The sequence below is a fragment of the Micromys minutus genome (genome assembly GCF_963924665.1).
Source record: "Micromys minutus genome assembly, chromosome: 6".
Taxonomy (NCBI): Eukaryota; Metazoa; Chordata; class Mammalia; order Rodentia; family Muridae; genus Micromys; species Micromys minutus.
Window position 1 is genome coordinate 68,503,105 of NC_137975.1, and position 15,747 is coordinate 68,518,851.

The 15,747-nt window shown below is 40.0% G+C and overlaps 1 protein-coding gene across 6 annotated transcripts in view; it reads right to left on the bottom strand.

Annotated features, from left to right (window-relative positions):
- Positions 1-662: 662 nt before the first annotated feature.
- The window catches only part of SUGCT (succinyl-CoA:glutarate-CoA transferase), a 714,452-nt gene continuing 699,367 nt past the window's right edge, over positions 663-15,747 (bottom strand). For 4 of the 6 annotated variants that reach the window (XM_080918398.1, XM_080918397.1, XM_080918396.1 and 1 more), the window contains one exon: positions 663-1,043. In XM_080918398.1, coding sequence (XP_080774524.1) covers positions 880-1,043 — 164 coding nt within the window. In that variant the 3' untranslated portion in view covers positions 663-879. The remainder of the gene's footprint in view (positions 1,044-15,747) is intronic. The other 2 variants (XM_080918403.1, XM_080918400.1) reach the window with 1 other exon arrangement.

The window sequence follows — 15,747 nt, forward strand, 5'->3', positions numbered from 1 at the left end:
CAAAGGAATATTTCCTACCATTTCCCCCATGTGAGCATTTCACCAAGTGTGTTGCATTTGGCTACATCTCAAAATAAGGTAGCAAGAGAAGAACCACTATACTTTTTCATATACACAAATGCTCATGTAGAAACGGATATTCCACCACACAGCACACTATGGCCAGGGAAAACAACACAAAGCAAATATTTACTCCTTCTGGGCAGTGTGGAGCTCAGTTTTACTACAGACACCGGAAAAGTTGATGGTTTAAATTACAGACTAACAAAGGTTCCGTGGACTTGAGATTAAGTTATACTGTTTAAAATCAATCACAGAGACTGTCACTCTGCTTACTGCTTTTACTTCCTAACAAAGATTTAAATGAGAACTTTATGTGCAAGTAGAAAATGTTAAGAGTTCTGCTTTTTTTCAGGCTTGTGTGGGTGGGACAGGCAAACATTTTAGGCATTAAGGCAATTAGAATAAAGAGGGCTTTTTCCAGAAAAAAAAAAAGTTATGTTTTGCTTTAATTTCAATTGACAAATCAAAACTATAACTTATAATATGATGTTTTCATACATGTGTACATTGTGGAAGAATTAAATCAGAATGACATTCCATCACCAAACGGATATCACTTCTTTTGCATGAAAAAATTAGAATTAATCAAAGACCACAAATCGACAATTAAATTATTTTCTTGGGGGGGGGGTAAAAGCAATAAGTTTTTAAATTGGCACTAGACTTTAATTCTAAGGTTACCCCAGAGATACCAGGTAGGGAGTCTGCAATTCTCTTCACAGTGCATTGCAGTGGGATTTAGGCTGGAAAACGGCAAGCACAGAGCAATCACTGTCTGGGCCAGCCAGGCGAAGTTTTCTGATGCATTCTTCTCTGTCACTTGATTTCATGTTGCTCTATCACACCAGAGCTGAGTAGCTCCACAATAGTCCCTTCATCATATCTGAGGACTTCCTTCAGAATGTGCCTTGTGTGCTGTCCCAGCAGGGGAGGTGGCTTTGCCTCTGACATCTTGAACTTGCTGTATCTCACAGCTGGACCTGTCCAAGGAATAGAATGATAAAACCTGTCAATGACTGACCCTGGAAAGTTACTTAGTCAAGTAATGGAGTATTTCCATAGGACTCCAAGATTTTTTGTGCCACTTATGCCCTTGCCCACATACCATGGTTTTGTTTGTTTTGGAGTTGGGAGGGGAGGGTGCTTTCTGGATGTTTTGGTTGTAAGCCTAGCCTTTAATGTCTGGGCCATCTCTCCAGCACATACATAGCTCATCCAAATGTGTAGAGAATTTCCAGCCTGTCCATCAGCATTCAATACAGTCCATATCTGTACCTGGTGGTTTTACAAGTTTCCCCTCCTATATAAGACACCTTCAGGGGTAGAGCATTTGCTTAGGAGGTTTATAGGTTCAAGAGCACAATGCCCAGAGTTTAAGTTTGTTTGTGAAGTCAGCAACCTGGCCCAAACTGAAGGTAACCCAGGGTTCTGTCATTAATTATCTACCGTACGGTTCTAAAATTTTGTTCAGCATATATTAAACCCAGATTCAGACTCTTATCCTTGGTCTTTAGTGGTATAAGAAGCTATATGACCAAGCTTGTTTTCCAAGAAGGCTTGTTTTGAGACCTTGGGTTTTATACTTTTTAATAGAACCATCTTGGACAAATTACTTACCCTCTCAGAGTTTTGTATCCCACACTGTAATATAATAATGTTTACCACACAGAATTGAGGTAAGGATTTAATTGAGACAACAGACAAAAACATTAAGACTTCCACAACCATAAAAATACACAAAACTTGCTTGCTATTATGTTTATGAAAGCCACTACATCTCTATTGCATCTTGCAGTTTAAGAGGATAAAGATACTTACTGTCAGCTATTTGACAAAACCAAGTCATTGTAAACAGAGGAATTCTAGTGATGATTTAAGAAATTATTACAATTGATTTTATTGTTCTCATTCTTCATATAACTTCAGTAAAGAACTTATAAAGGTTTGGAATGAGCTACAAGGCTAATGATGGCATGAGGGTAGCTACAGAAATAGTCTCATTAAAAGTTTTGTTCTGAGCTCAAGCTGTATTACAGAACACTATTGATAAAAACTGTATGGTATTGGTACAGAATCAATGGACTAGAGTTGAAGACCCAGAAATGAACCCACACACCTATGGTCTCTTGATCTTTGGCAAACCATCCAGTGACTCTCAGCAGAGGAATGGATACAGAAAATGTGGTACATTTACACAATTGAGTACTACACAGCTATTGAAAACAATGACTACATGAAATTCTTAGGCAAATGGATGGAACTTGAAAGTATCATCCTGAGTGATGTAACCCAATCACAAAAAAAAAAAAAAAAAAAAAAAAAAAAAAAAAAAAAAAAAAAAAAAACACAAAACCACACATGGTGTGCACTCACTGATAAGTGGATATTAGCCCAAAATTCACAGACCACATGAAGCTAAGAAGAAGGAACGCCAAAGTGAGGATGCTTCAGTCTTTCTTAGAAAGGGAACAAAAATATTTACTGGAGGGAATACAGAGACAAAGTTTGGAGCAGGGACAGAAGGAAAGGCCATCCAGAAACTGCCCCAACTGGCGACTCAGCCCATATACGGCCACCAAACCTAGACAATATTGCTGATACCAAGAAATGCTTACTGACAGAAGCCTGATTTGGCTATCTCCTGAGATGCTCTGCCAAAGCGTGACAAATACAGAGGCAGATGCTGGCAGCCAACCATTGATCTGAGACCTGGGCCCCCAATGGAATACTTAGAAAAGAACAATACCAACCAACCAGAGCTCTGAGTGACTAAACTACTATCCAAAGAGCACACATGGACGGACCCATGGTTCCAGCTGCACATGTACCATAGGATGGCCTTGTTGGGCATCAATGGGAGGAGAAAGCCTTGGTCCTGCCAAGGCTTGATGCCCCAGTGTAGGGTAATATCAGTGCAGGGAGGCAAGAGAAGTTGGGTGGGTGTGAAGATGAGCACCCTTATAGAAACAGGGGGTAGGGACATGGGATAGGGAGTTCATGGAAGGGAAAGCAGAAAAGGGGATAATATTTGAAATGTAAGTAAAATATATCAAATAATTTTTTTTTTGAATTGTGCTTACTTTTCCTAAAAATGATGCTTCCCACTCCTCCACTGTAAAGCTGGACATTTGGGAATGTGTGTCAACAAAATTTATCTTTGTTTCCTCATTCTATATTGAGTATATTCTATGTCTCATGTGATTAGGCTTCAGTATTACAAATTCAATAGTCCCAGGAAGAATTTACAAAGCAGCACATAACTATCTCTTGAGAACCTATTTGAAGATTCTAGAAAGAAAGCACACCAATCCATTTGCCCTTGACTTGAAAACTAGTCTTTACCCTTTGAAGAAGGTCATCTTCTCTGAAAACAGTATGCAACTTTGGTAAGGACACACACATATGACAGGATAAAGAGAGATGGGGGACATCTACCTAGTCAATCAGATGAGCTAAATCAACCAAGGTAGTCAATGGGATAATAGATCAAAGCACATCCTGATTTTTAATTTTTATTGTTTTTTAATCTCCCTCCCTCCCTCTCTCCCTCCCTCCCTCCCTCCCTCCCTTCCTCTATCTCTCCCTCTTTTCCTCCCTCCCTCTTCTAACCTCTCTCTAATTGTACCTGAAGCCAGGGTTCTGGCCATGCTTTATCACTAAGCCACATCCTTGTTCCTCTGCAGCCTAGTCTTGATTGGAGAACTTGACAAGAACAAATCAACCAAAGCACCCACGGTTAACAGAACATCCATTAGTACAACAGAAATGTCTTGTAGAAAATTTTATTAATGAGAACACTTGTCTGCATACCACTTGACAGGGACAGCATTCAGACATGGTCTAACACTGCCACGGTCAGTATTTTTCTACCACATGCCTTTCTCCATAGACCAAGGATCACTTATGACTGATACTTAAGGTTTTTCTTTCTCTGAAGCTTAGCAGAGTTTTTCTTCTCATATTTTCCTGGAATGCATCATATGGGAGGGTTTTGTCAGGGCTGGTTTCTGCCCAGTAAGGGAGGACACAAACACAGTACATATTGAGAGACTGAGAAGAAATGAATGGCAATTATTCTGCTTGACGATGTCAGAGGCTTTGATCTTAAAAATCAGTGGTTATGAGAGAGACAGTCTGGGACTAAAAACAGGACGGAAAGCAGAGGGTTGGATGTCTCAATGTCAAATAGCTGACCTCATTCAGATCTGCTTGTGCAAGCTTTGTAAAAGTAGAGGCTGCCAGTATTTAACTACAAACAAAATATCAACCAGCTATTTAAAAAAATAGTTCAAAAAGGATTCTGAAGGAACATTAGAAGCCATCATGTGGGTGTTGGTCCACTAGTAAAATCCAACTCAGTTCTAGATGTAAAGAGCTTCATGGTCTTAGCCACTTTCAAACTGCCCTTAAATTTAAATATTTGCAGATAAACTGCCCCGATTCAAAAATTATTAATCATGTTAGATTCAATAAGAGTGACAAATACGACACTGAGAAAAGAGTCCAATGCTAGACACCTGGACCTGTATTCTTTACTGATCAGTCAAAGATCACCAGGAAAATGAAAACTGTATAGAACAGAAAAGGAAAAACATTGAAACAATCAGATATGACTTAAAACAAATCAAGAAGAGAATGTTATGCAAGAGATAAAATTGAAAATATTTAATGCCTTTTTATTTCTAGTGTTATATTCTAAATAAAAAATTTAGAAAAAAATAAGTAAAATCTATTTCTAAGCATTTAAAGAGAAAAATATGAATAGGCTAAAAATAAATGTGATGAAGAAGCTAAGAGTTCATAGGAAACAGACAAAAATCCCAGGAAGAAGACAATGGGGATGGAGAGAAGCTTCCACACAAAATGCTGCGGTGAGTGGAAAGAAGAGAATTATCAGATTTAGACAACAGAGAATCCAGCATAACGAAAGAAGGAAAGATTGACATCTTGATGTTTCTCATGAAGTAAAAAACAGAGGGTCTTCTGGGGTATGGAGAGGGTAAACAAGCTCAGGGTAACAGAAGGAACAACACTGTGAACGTGCTGCCATGACCATCCATTTCAGTAGCCCTTTGATACCTTTTGTCACAGACTTTAGACCAATACATGAGGTTGCTTGGTTAGTTACCTGTATCCTGGATGGAACAATACCTGCTGTATTTGCCAGTGGGCCCTCATCATTTCCATGGTTCCCACAGAATAAACAGCAATGGTGACAAGCTTCTTCTTCTTCTTCTTCTTCTTCTTCTTCTTCTTCTTCTTCTTCTTCTTCTTCTTCTTCTTCTTCTTCTTCTTCTTCTTCTTCTTCTTCTTCTTCTTCTTCTTCTTCTTCTTCTTCCACCTCCTCCTCCACCTCCTCCTCCTCCTCCTCCTCCTCCTCCTCCTCCTACTCCTCCTCCTCCTCCTTCTTTTCTTCTTCTTCTTCTTCTTCTTCTTCTTCTTCTTCTTCTTCTTCTTCTTCTTCTTCTTCTTCTTCTTCTTCTTCTTCTTCTTCTTCTTCTCCTCCTCCTCCTCCTCCTCCTCCTCCTCCTCCTCCTCCTCCTCCTCCTCCTCCTCCTCCTCCTCCTCCTCCTCCTCCTCCTCCTCCTCCTCCTCCTCCTCCTCCTCCTCCTCCTCCTCCTCCTCCTCCTCCTTCTTCTTCTTCTTCTTCTTCTTCTATTGATGACTGTGGACTGTGCTTCTGATTTCTTATGTTTGTTTATAGAGTATAGACTACTGTAGCCTATATTTTACAGGTGAGAAAACTGAGGCTTTTTATAGAGTAAATTGATTTTATAGGGTTACCCAGTTTTATAACCAGTGACAAATCTAGGGTAAGAACTCTAGTCTTTTCTTATAATTATTATTAAAATATTTTATTTATTTATATTCAAAACAGTGTTCCCATTCCTGGTCCACCCTCCCTCAGTTCTTCACCCTATTGCCACTCTCCTTTGGTTCTGAGAAGGGGCTTCCACACCTTTTCATTTACCCCCACCTCACCCCTGTCAACATCCCCCTTCCTTGGAGCATCAAGTTTCTACAGGATTAAGCTCATCCTCTCCCAGTGAGGTCAGGTAAGATAGTCCTCTGCTAGGTATGTCCTGGGGCCCACAGGCCAGTCCATGTATGCTCTTTGGTTGGTGGCTTAGTCTTTGGGAGCTCTGAGGACTCTGGGTTAATTGATCCTCTTGTTCTTCCTATGGGGTGGCAATCTCTTTCAGGTCCTTTAATCCTTACCCTAACTCTTCCATAGGAGTCTCCAGGTTTGATCCAATGGTTGGCTGTAAGTATATGTATCTGTCTCAGTTAAGAGTTGGTAGAGCCTTTCAGAGGACAGCCATTCTAAGCTCCTGTCTGTAAGCACAACATGGCATCAGTAGTAGTGTCAGGGTTTGGTGCATGCACATGGGATGGATCCCAATTTGGGCTGGCACTCTAGTCTTAACGAATAAAATCCCAGCACAGAGAAGAGAAAGTAGGTGCAAAGGCTGACCTCTAATCAAGAAGCTCTTTATAATTGGTACTTGATGGCAAAGGGAAACACATTCTTTTCAGTGGTGTGACACTGAGTATATCAACTACATTTCATGTCCAAGAGCAGCTGGCCAATATAAAATGCTGTCTGTGTTGTTAGTTCGTTTGAATTTTACTGTTCTGTTTGTTTAATTTATGGATTTTATTTTTTAGTTTTATTCTGAGAGATAAAAAATGATAACATGACTTTAGGAAAGAGAACATGAGTTGGGGAAGTCCTGGGAGGAGTTGGAGATGGGAAAGAGTATAACCAAAATATATTTTATAAAAACTTAATAATAATAATAATAATAATAATAATAATAATTATAGTGCAAACATCTCCAGTTTTTAGACTTCATAGACTATGTCTCTCATTCAAACTATTATTTACCTGTTTATTGCTAGTGATTAGATAGTTTTGAGTAAATATTTTTCTTTTTAGTCTTTCTAAAAACTTAACTTTATTTTATGTATATTGTTGTTTTGCTTATATAGAATGTATGGGCTTCTAATGTGTGCCCAGTGTTCACAGAGGCCAGAAGAGTGTGTTGCATCCTCTGGGACTAGAATTATAAATGGTTGTAGATGCTGGGAACCAAACATGGGTCTTCTGCAAGAAAATGTTCTTAACTGCTGTGCCATCTCTCCAGTCCCCAAATTGTGGATTTTGACTGAGTTTCAGGACTCTGCTCAGAGGCAGGCAGAGCTGAAAGAAGATAAAGAAATTAGGAGTCTTCCTGAATTCAGGACCATTGGGACCCTCCTGTCTAGATTCAGACACTGACATTGAGTTATAGTGACCCTCCCAAGGGACACGGAAACAGACCAAAGAGGGGCCACAGTCTGTCTGGTGCTCCAGAGCTGCTCAGAGATACCTTGAAAACCCCTGGTACAAGGCATGCTTTCCACAAGACCTTCATCTCATGTGAAAGACATTCCACTCCTTATGTCAAAGTCCATCCAGTAACAATGTTCCTTTGGGGATCTACCCCACACTTGGATCTATGTAGCTGATGGACTAAGGGAAGGTGAGACCATGTCAAAGACCTCCAAGCTTCAGACCCATGAGGAAATGAGCTTATCCATCCCAAGCTAGGCTTCTGTTCTAACTACGGGAGATTATATGTGCAGGAAATGTCTCCCATAGCTTTCTTCCTTTGGGTATTTATGGACTGAAGACTGCTCCCCTGCAGAAACTGTTGAGATCAGCTAAACTTGTCTCCTTGGTCCAGAGGTATTCAATAACCACACATCTGTGTTCAGCTCAACATTATAAACACGCTGTACTTCCAGGGTGCTGCAGGGTCATCAGAGAGCCCAGTCCATCTGAACCTGGTTATTTCTGCATGTCCATGTGTCTGTCTATGTGACTGTCTTTGTCTTTTCTTCATTCCTCCAGTGTCCCAGTCAGCCTTGCATTCTCTAGTAACAATGACAGGTTAAGAGACAGGCACGTGATCCAGCCCGTGTCTGCTCCCAGCTCGTGGAGCAAAGCTGGTGAGACTCTTGGCAGAAAAGAAAGGTACCCTGTTTGCTGTTGGATCACCTTATACAGAGCTCAATAATGAACAGTAGCAAGTAGGAGGGTGAGATGTAAGAGTGAAATCGAGGATTGCTCCGTGTCTGAGCCCTTGAATGAACCCTACCTGAGGTCAGTCCCAGTGAATCTCCACTATTTTTATGAGATGACAGATTTCTAATGACCATAAATCAGCCAGACTCAGGGTTTCTATCGCTTGTTACCAAGAGACTGATCATAAAGTAGGTGACATTATGCCCACGGCATCAGGCATTGGCTCTTTCCAACCCTGATGTCAACATTTTTCTTTGTCTCCCTGTTACTCCAATGGGCCCTTGTACCTCTGGGGTGTCTGCTTCAGGTCCTTGAGAGGCCTCTTCTGCTTGCTGATGGAGGTTCTGCACAATGTCTGCAGCGCTGTTGGCTCCTCCAGCTTTTCTACTTGTAGATCCCATGTGTCTCCTGTAGCTCCTGAAATTCTCTCTCCAGCTCATGTCACTTGCGCTCTTAATGCTCCAGCATGCTGGACGTGGAGCAAGGCGGTGGCGGGTGACCCTCCGACCACCAGCAGCCCATGCCTCGCCTCTCCCCCTTCTGCTCCCCCTGCTCAGGCACCAATTATTCAATATTATTCTTATACTAATGAATTTATCTCTCAATTGATTGTACCTATACTTCTGAGTATTTATCTCTCTGTCAATATTTGACCTAGACTGTTTCATTATGAATTATTCTAAAATGTATACTTGGTCCTGTTGCCGTGGAGGGATTATAATCTGAGACACCAAAAAAGCACAACCAAATTTCTATAGTCTGATAAAAATCATAAACTAATTATAAACCAGCTTATAAGAGAATAATATTGTGAGCATAGTAGGCAAGGAGGTGAAAAATTAATAAAAGGAACAGTTGTCGAAGGCCAAATTGATGTCCATAAAAGTTTAGAAAACATTCCATTCCTAGTTCAGAATCTGCTCGGTGCTTATGGCTCAAGATGTGAGCCCTTAGCTTTCTGCTCTGTTGCCATGTCTTTGTTCCAGCATTCTAGATTATTTTAACCCTCTAGAGCAGTAAACTCAATGAACTCATCTTTATGTAAATTGCCAGGGTTGTGGTGTTTTATTACAACAGAAAAGTGACTAATAGAGAATTTGGAAGCAGAGAGATGGCTATTGTCAGAATGGAACTGACAATGCTGTCATTACTACTACTACTACTACTACTACTACTACTACTACTACTACTACTACTATTATTATTATTATTATTATTACTATTATTATTTGGAAAAATTTGGATGACTTTGTAACTTTGATCTAGAGAGGTGATTGAAGGCTGTAAGTGGAGCTGAATGGACCATCCTAGAAGGAGTTAAAAAGGCAGGAGTGCTGAGAGCTATTTGAACTGTGGAGTTCATATAGCTCAAGCAATTTTCAGCGAGGAAGACTATTAGCAGCTAGCCTAGAGACTGTTCCTGTGATATTTTGGCAAGACAAATAAACAGCAACAATGAAAAATTGGCTGCTTTCAGACCAAATCCTAAGAAATTGTCTGAGAATTAAGTTTAAATTATTTTTGGTGGAGGCATTTTCAAGAGAGCTTAATATTGATTTGACTGCTGATCTACACTGGAGTCAAGGAAAGGGTATCCTCGGGGCATGGGCACCCTCAACTATCTTCCAACTTGTGAAAGAAAGGGTAAGGCATTTCTGCTCCTGGAAAGCAACTACAACCAAACATGGTAGTAATGTGGCTCAGGCGGGGGATGTGCACAGCAAGAGGCTTTGAATAAAAACCCCTAGAGGGCAAGAGGTCTTGAAAGTCCATTGCATTAATCAGTGAAGGTAAAGCTTGGGTTAGACACAAGATGTTGGAAACACCAGAGCTGAGCTATATCTATCAAGAAGAGCTTCATTCAGGGAGAACCAGCCCAAGTAGGTACTATATGTTGCAGGTAGCTAAGGGAAGAATTAGTCTTCTCCAGCCTAACTGGTTATCCAATACCAGTGGAAATATGGACATTCAAGAAACATGAAGAGAACTCAGCAGTTTGTATGTGCGTCTACATTACAAAAGATAGAAGCCATAGATCTTGAGGGAACAAGCGAGGTTGGTGCATGGGAAGAGAAGGAGAGGACACGTTTAAAACATAAATATAATTGTTTTTAATTTTAAATGCTGTAAAACAAAAACCCTCCAAAACCTATGTTGTATATGTAGCCTTTTCTCTACTATCAAAGCTACTTTAGAGTTTTTTCAAAACGGTATATGAAGTTTTTCTTATGACAGTTTTATGAATACTTAATTTTGGATGATCTTCTCTTCTCTACCCCACTTACCTCCTTGCCCCCTTCACTATACTTGATATTCCACTTTCCAGTCTCATCTACCATGTGAATTATTACCCCCTCATCTTACCCCCACCTTTGTTTTGTTTTTTGCTTTTGTTTTGTTTTTGTGACTGGCTTTTTCTGTGTAGTTCTGGCTGTCCTGGAACTCACTAGGTAGATCAGGTTGGCCTTGAACGCAGAGTCAGCTGCCTCTGCCTCCTGAGTGCTGGGATTAAGAGCATATGCCACCATGATCAGCTTCATCCCCACCCCCCACATACATACTTAAAGCCTATTCTTCATTTCTTTTGAACCCCAATACAATTTCATGATCAATATCCTCACGGCCCCACAAATACATATACATATATGCAAAACGAGCAGCTTAGATCTGCATATGAGAGAGAATAATGGCATTTGTCTTTCTCAGACTAGGTTACTTCACTGAATATACTTATTTTCAGTTCCATCCATATCTTAAAATTTTCATGATTTATATTTCTTAATAGCCGAATAAATTTCCATTGTAAAAATGTTCCACACTTTCATTATTCACTGAGGGACATCTAGCTCCTAGCCAATATCTATTGCACCAAGAAAGTTTTATGTCCACAGAAGCAAATTAAATGACTAAAACGTGGTCTCTAAAACTCAACTTTTAGAGATAAGTTTAACCATTTGTAAAAAGCTTCTGTCCTTTGTCTTTAATGATATGTATTAAGTTAACATTTATGGATGCTTTGCCTGCATATTATGTCTGTGCATGCAGTGCCTGAGGAGCCCAGAAAAGGGAAATAGATCCTCGAGAACTAAATTTGCTGATGACCATTAGTATCCACGTGGTTTCTGGGGAGCTGGGAACTTGAACCAGGTCCTCTGCAGAAATATCATGTACTCTCCACTGCTGAGCAGTCTCTCCAGCCCCTGGCCTTTGTCTTAAAGACCTAAATGTCTGCTCCCTTCATGGTAGAACTTAGGGCAGCGTTGCTTCTGAAAGAATTGTCGACTTTTTGACTCACTCTAAAATACAAAGAAAGCAGCTCACAGTCCTCTTCCACTTCAAGACAAACTAAATGGGATGTTTTCTGTTTTTCCTCTGTGCTACAAAAGGCAGTGACAATGAAGCACACAGCAGAGATCATTGCTATACTTTCTTCCTTTTAAAGTACAAGGTGCTTTGGAAACAGGCCACTTCTCTTATGTCTTTAACAAATATCAGGTGTGTGCCAGATACCATTCTACGTGCTGGATATATTTGATCACTTGGTCCTAAGGACAAAGCCAAATCTTAATTTCATCTCCTCTGGTTAGCAAATGGAGGGAGGGGGGATGAGACATGGAGTCCCTGCTCAGAGTTGCCAACATAGTAAGGAACAGAGCTCCAGGTGAACCTGTTTCCGAATCCCAGCTCTTTTCCACCCAGCCACGTCTTTGTGTATAAGTTCAGCACAAAAGAAGAAAAAATATTTTGTTTGGACAAACTGAAGTCAGGGTTCCTAAATCAGAACTTGGCAAGGACAGCTTCAGACTTCGTCATTCCATCAGCCTATCTTCTTTCTTCCCCTAAATCTTATGTTACCTGCATCCCTTAATTTCTCACCCTTCCAAATTAACTTGTTAATTGTTAATGCTTCCCATGTAGAAAGCTATAGAATAGCAATAGCACGGATACATAACAGTTTCTCCTACTTCTGAAAGGCAATGTGATCCAACGCCCTTCTTTTTACTCAACCCCAAAGAAATGAAGCCTTAGCTATGCTCTCTGGAAATCTGTCTGGTTCAAGGCACATGGACAGCCAGTGCCTGGCACACTAGAGAATTCCTCAGACTAGCCATGTAGAGTTTTCCATCTGTGGTTTGAGGCCCTTTAGGAACAAAACCCTGGCTGTTTAGTCTCACCTCCCTTTAGAAAACATCCATAATTCTTCAGCTGAAAGGAGATCTACCCAATCTACGTGAGCATCCCAAGCTACCATTTATCCAAATTCAAACCACTTATCTATAAGCCAGATCAACTTAATAATACAAACAGTTGCAGGAAACAGAGGTAGCCAAAAAACATGTGGGAAACCATAATGAATATTCAAGTAATGGGAACATAATACCACATCATCCCGAGGAAAGGGAATTATTTGAACGGTCCCTTTTTCCAGAACTACATGCACCTCCTGTCTTAATGATACATTCCCAAAGCACTGAAACAACCTCTCGCTCAACCTCACACAAAATGGTAACTGATCAGCACAAAGGGTTAAGTCATTGACTTAGCAGGCAAGTGTGATTTCAGTGGCTAACACTAGAATTAAAACCAAATAAGTCTTTGTTTACTACCTTTTCCTTTTTTAATTTCTCGTATTAAATCTACAGCAGTACTAAAAAAAGCAAAATAGCTGTCATATAATTGAAATATTATCTCAAAATGTTTTTATTTGGATGTCTTTGGCCCTCTGCTAAGATCCATGCTGTGGATAGCAAACATTTAATCTTCAGGACTTGCTGGTGTAGAAAGAAGCCAAACTTCATTTTGCTAAAAATGATGATAGCTCAGTATCAAAAGATTTCACAACTTCCTCTTCAGTCCTTGAGTTCATCATTATAACAATAACAATATTTTTTAATATGGCGCCTCTTAGTCATAGCATCCTACTTGCCAAATGGGACCATACAGTTAGAACACATTAAACCCATTAGATATGAGATAAAAAGAGATGAGACCATGTAAAGAGCATGTAATCACAGAAGAAGGCTGTAACCAAATAAATGGGGCTCTGGACATCTTTAATCAAAAATCTCAAACTATGGTACCACTTATAGGTCAGACATGTCAGAAGCTCAAGACAACATGTGGTATGTACCACCAACATGGGTAGGTTATCCATGTCTTACTTGCAGTTTAGAGGTCCTTAATATCACTTCTATTTTAATGAGTCTTGACTCCATAGTTCTATGTGATTTTAAATTTAAAATATGTGGACTTGTAAGTATCTGTGGAGGAATGTACAGGCAAGTGCAAAGGCCTGAGTGCAGAATAGAAACAACAGACCTCCCAGAAGCTGGAGTTCCCTGTGGTTATGAGCTATCCTATGTGGGTACTGGGAACAGGGTCCTTTGGGAGACGAGTCAGTGTTCTTAACCACTGAGCCACACTCCAGCACTTGAATACATTCTTAACTCATTGCTACCATTAGAGCCTTATTTTCACTTATGTCAATGGCTTTATGAATAGTCATCAGTGATGTTGAACAGATGTCCAGCTCTGACCTTTCAGGAATGTAACTGCATTACAGGTGAGCCTCGTTCAGCTGAGCCAAGCCATACAAGTTGCAGTGCACTGTGAATGGAAGAATTTACCCCACTCACTCCAGGGCCAAACGTACACTGCTTATGGTAGGTGTGAGTCTCCCCATTCTTGTTTGACTAGCAGTGGATGAGGTAACTCCTTCATGTTGCTTTCCACATGAGCAAGGACCACATCATACTTCAAAAAGAATGCTCCATACTGATTGTGATCTGTGCCTCAGTTTAGTCCAGAGTCCTACTTGCCTCATAACATAGAGACTTCACTGAGCAACTTTTTAAAAAAATAATTCAGTCCAGACATTCAAAATACTTTGAAGCTGTATGATAATAGTTATTATTTATCAAATACTTACACATGTTAGGCATTTGGCAGAATGTTTTCTGTATATTACTGAGTCAGATGAACTAAATGACTTTAAAAGGTATGATTATAATGAAACCATTCCATCAAAGGGAAAAGTTAAAGCTAAGTAACGTTATCAAAATTGCATAGCTTATCAGCTAAAAAATTTCATTAGAGCTCAGGCTGGCTAAATACAAAGTGTATGCTTATTAGTACAAGGATGTACTTCCCCTTTGCATAATGCAGAAGAAAATCTGTTCTCATATCAGTGGCTGAATAAATACCGCTCTTCAGCAGATGGTGTTAAAAAGCAGTACTGTTTTATAAATACTTATATATTTCGTGATTGCTAATCTATTAAGGCATTTATCTTTCATTTGCAAAAATGGAATAAGGAAACTCGACAAATAAGGAAAGATGGATAAATCTTATTCCAATCCACTGAAATGTCATAGCAGATAACCCATTTCCCTCTGGAAAAATATATAGACCATAAAGAAAGGCTATCCATGTTCATTAGTGAACAGACTGCTTCATCTCCAAGGACATGACCCAAACTTTCTACTGAGGCTTCTAAAAAATGCCCTGGTGAAGGAGATCTGTCTGGAAAGCCCCCTCCAAACATTCATAGTTGTTTCTAACCATTTATCACACCTCTGAAGACATTGAGAATGGTGAAGAAACACCTTACTAACAACTTGATCTTTGCCAAAACAATCAGTTCTTTTCTTTCTTTGCCTTCTAAAATTCAAGTGGTTGAAACAAGCTCTCTGGGTACATTCCCAAGAGTTTGTTTGGTTAGATTTCACCATGGAAAACAAAATTGGTTCAGCTAAAGTCTGTAGCCAGAACATTTTAAGCTTCATAGACCCTCAAAGTAGTGACCTCCTCCTCACCTCCTCTGTCTCTGTGCTCCATTAAGGAAAATACCGGAAGATGTTTCTAGTCAAAGAAGCCAGATTGCATTTCGATTCTCTCTGAGAAGAGGAACTGAGGAGAGCAGGTGGCTATTTGTGGAACTTTCCTCAAATGAGCTTTGGAAAGCTCTGTAAATCTCTGAAAGTCTTTTGCAACTTAATAAACTTCTGGATGTCTTGGTACCTTATTAAAGGAATCAGCTTTAAGTCTACATCCTTTTTGCTTCTCTCCCAAGACTCTCTACAATCATACAAATCACAATTATGTTCAAAAAAGATTGGATGCAATGAGGCCCCAACCCCTGCAGTTGAGAATGTGTTCACTTTGAGCCAGAAGAGCTGATCTTTATATTTCCGCCTTCTTTGCCTGTACAGCACAGGTGGAAAGGTTTTAAGAGATCCTTGCTCTCCATACTCCGTTCTCAGCTGTTGCAAAACCACTCTTGCGGCAAAGGCACTGATGTATCTTTGAAATATGGCAACTCCCAGCAGTCTCACCCATGAAATAGCTCCCCCACACATGTCTGATCTCTCCTGCAATCCCTTTGTTCCAAGCATCTCACAATGTGAGAATGACTTGTTCACTCTTCTTCCTTAATAATTCCATCTGCTAAGCAGCACTAACTATCCCCCTGGACCTGGTCTATGGGCCAAGCTGGTATATAACTCATCTGGGCAATTCCCAAGTCTATACTGTCTTCAAAGATGCATTCAGGATGGCGTGGTGGGATAGCTTTTTTTTTCTACAGCCCATATGAATGTCTCTTCTTTGACTAC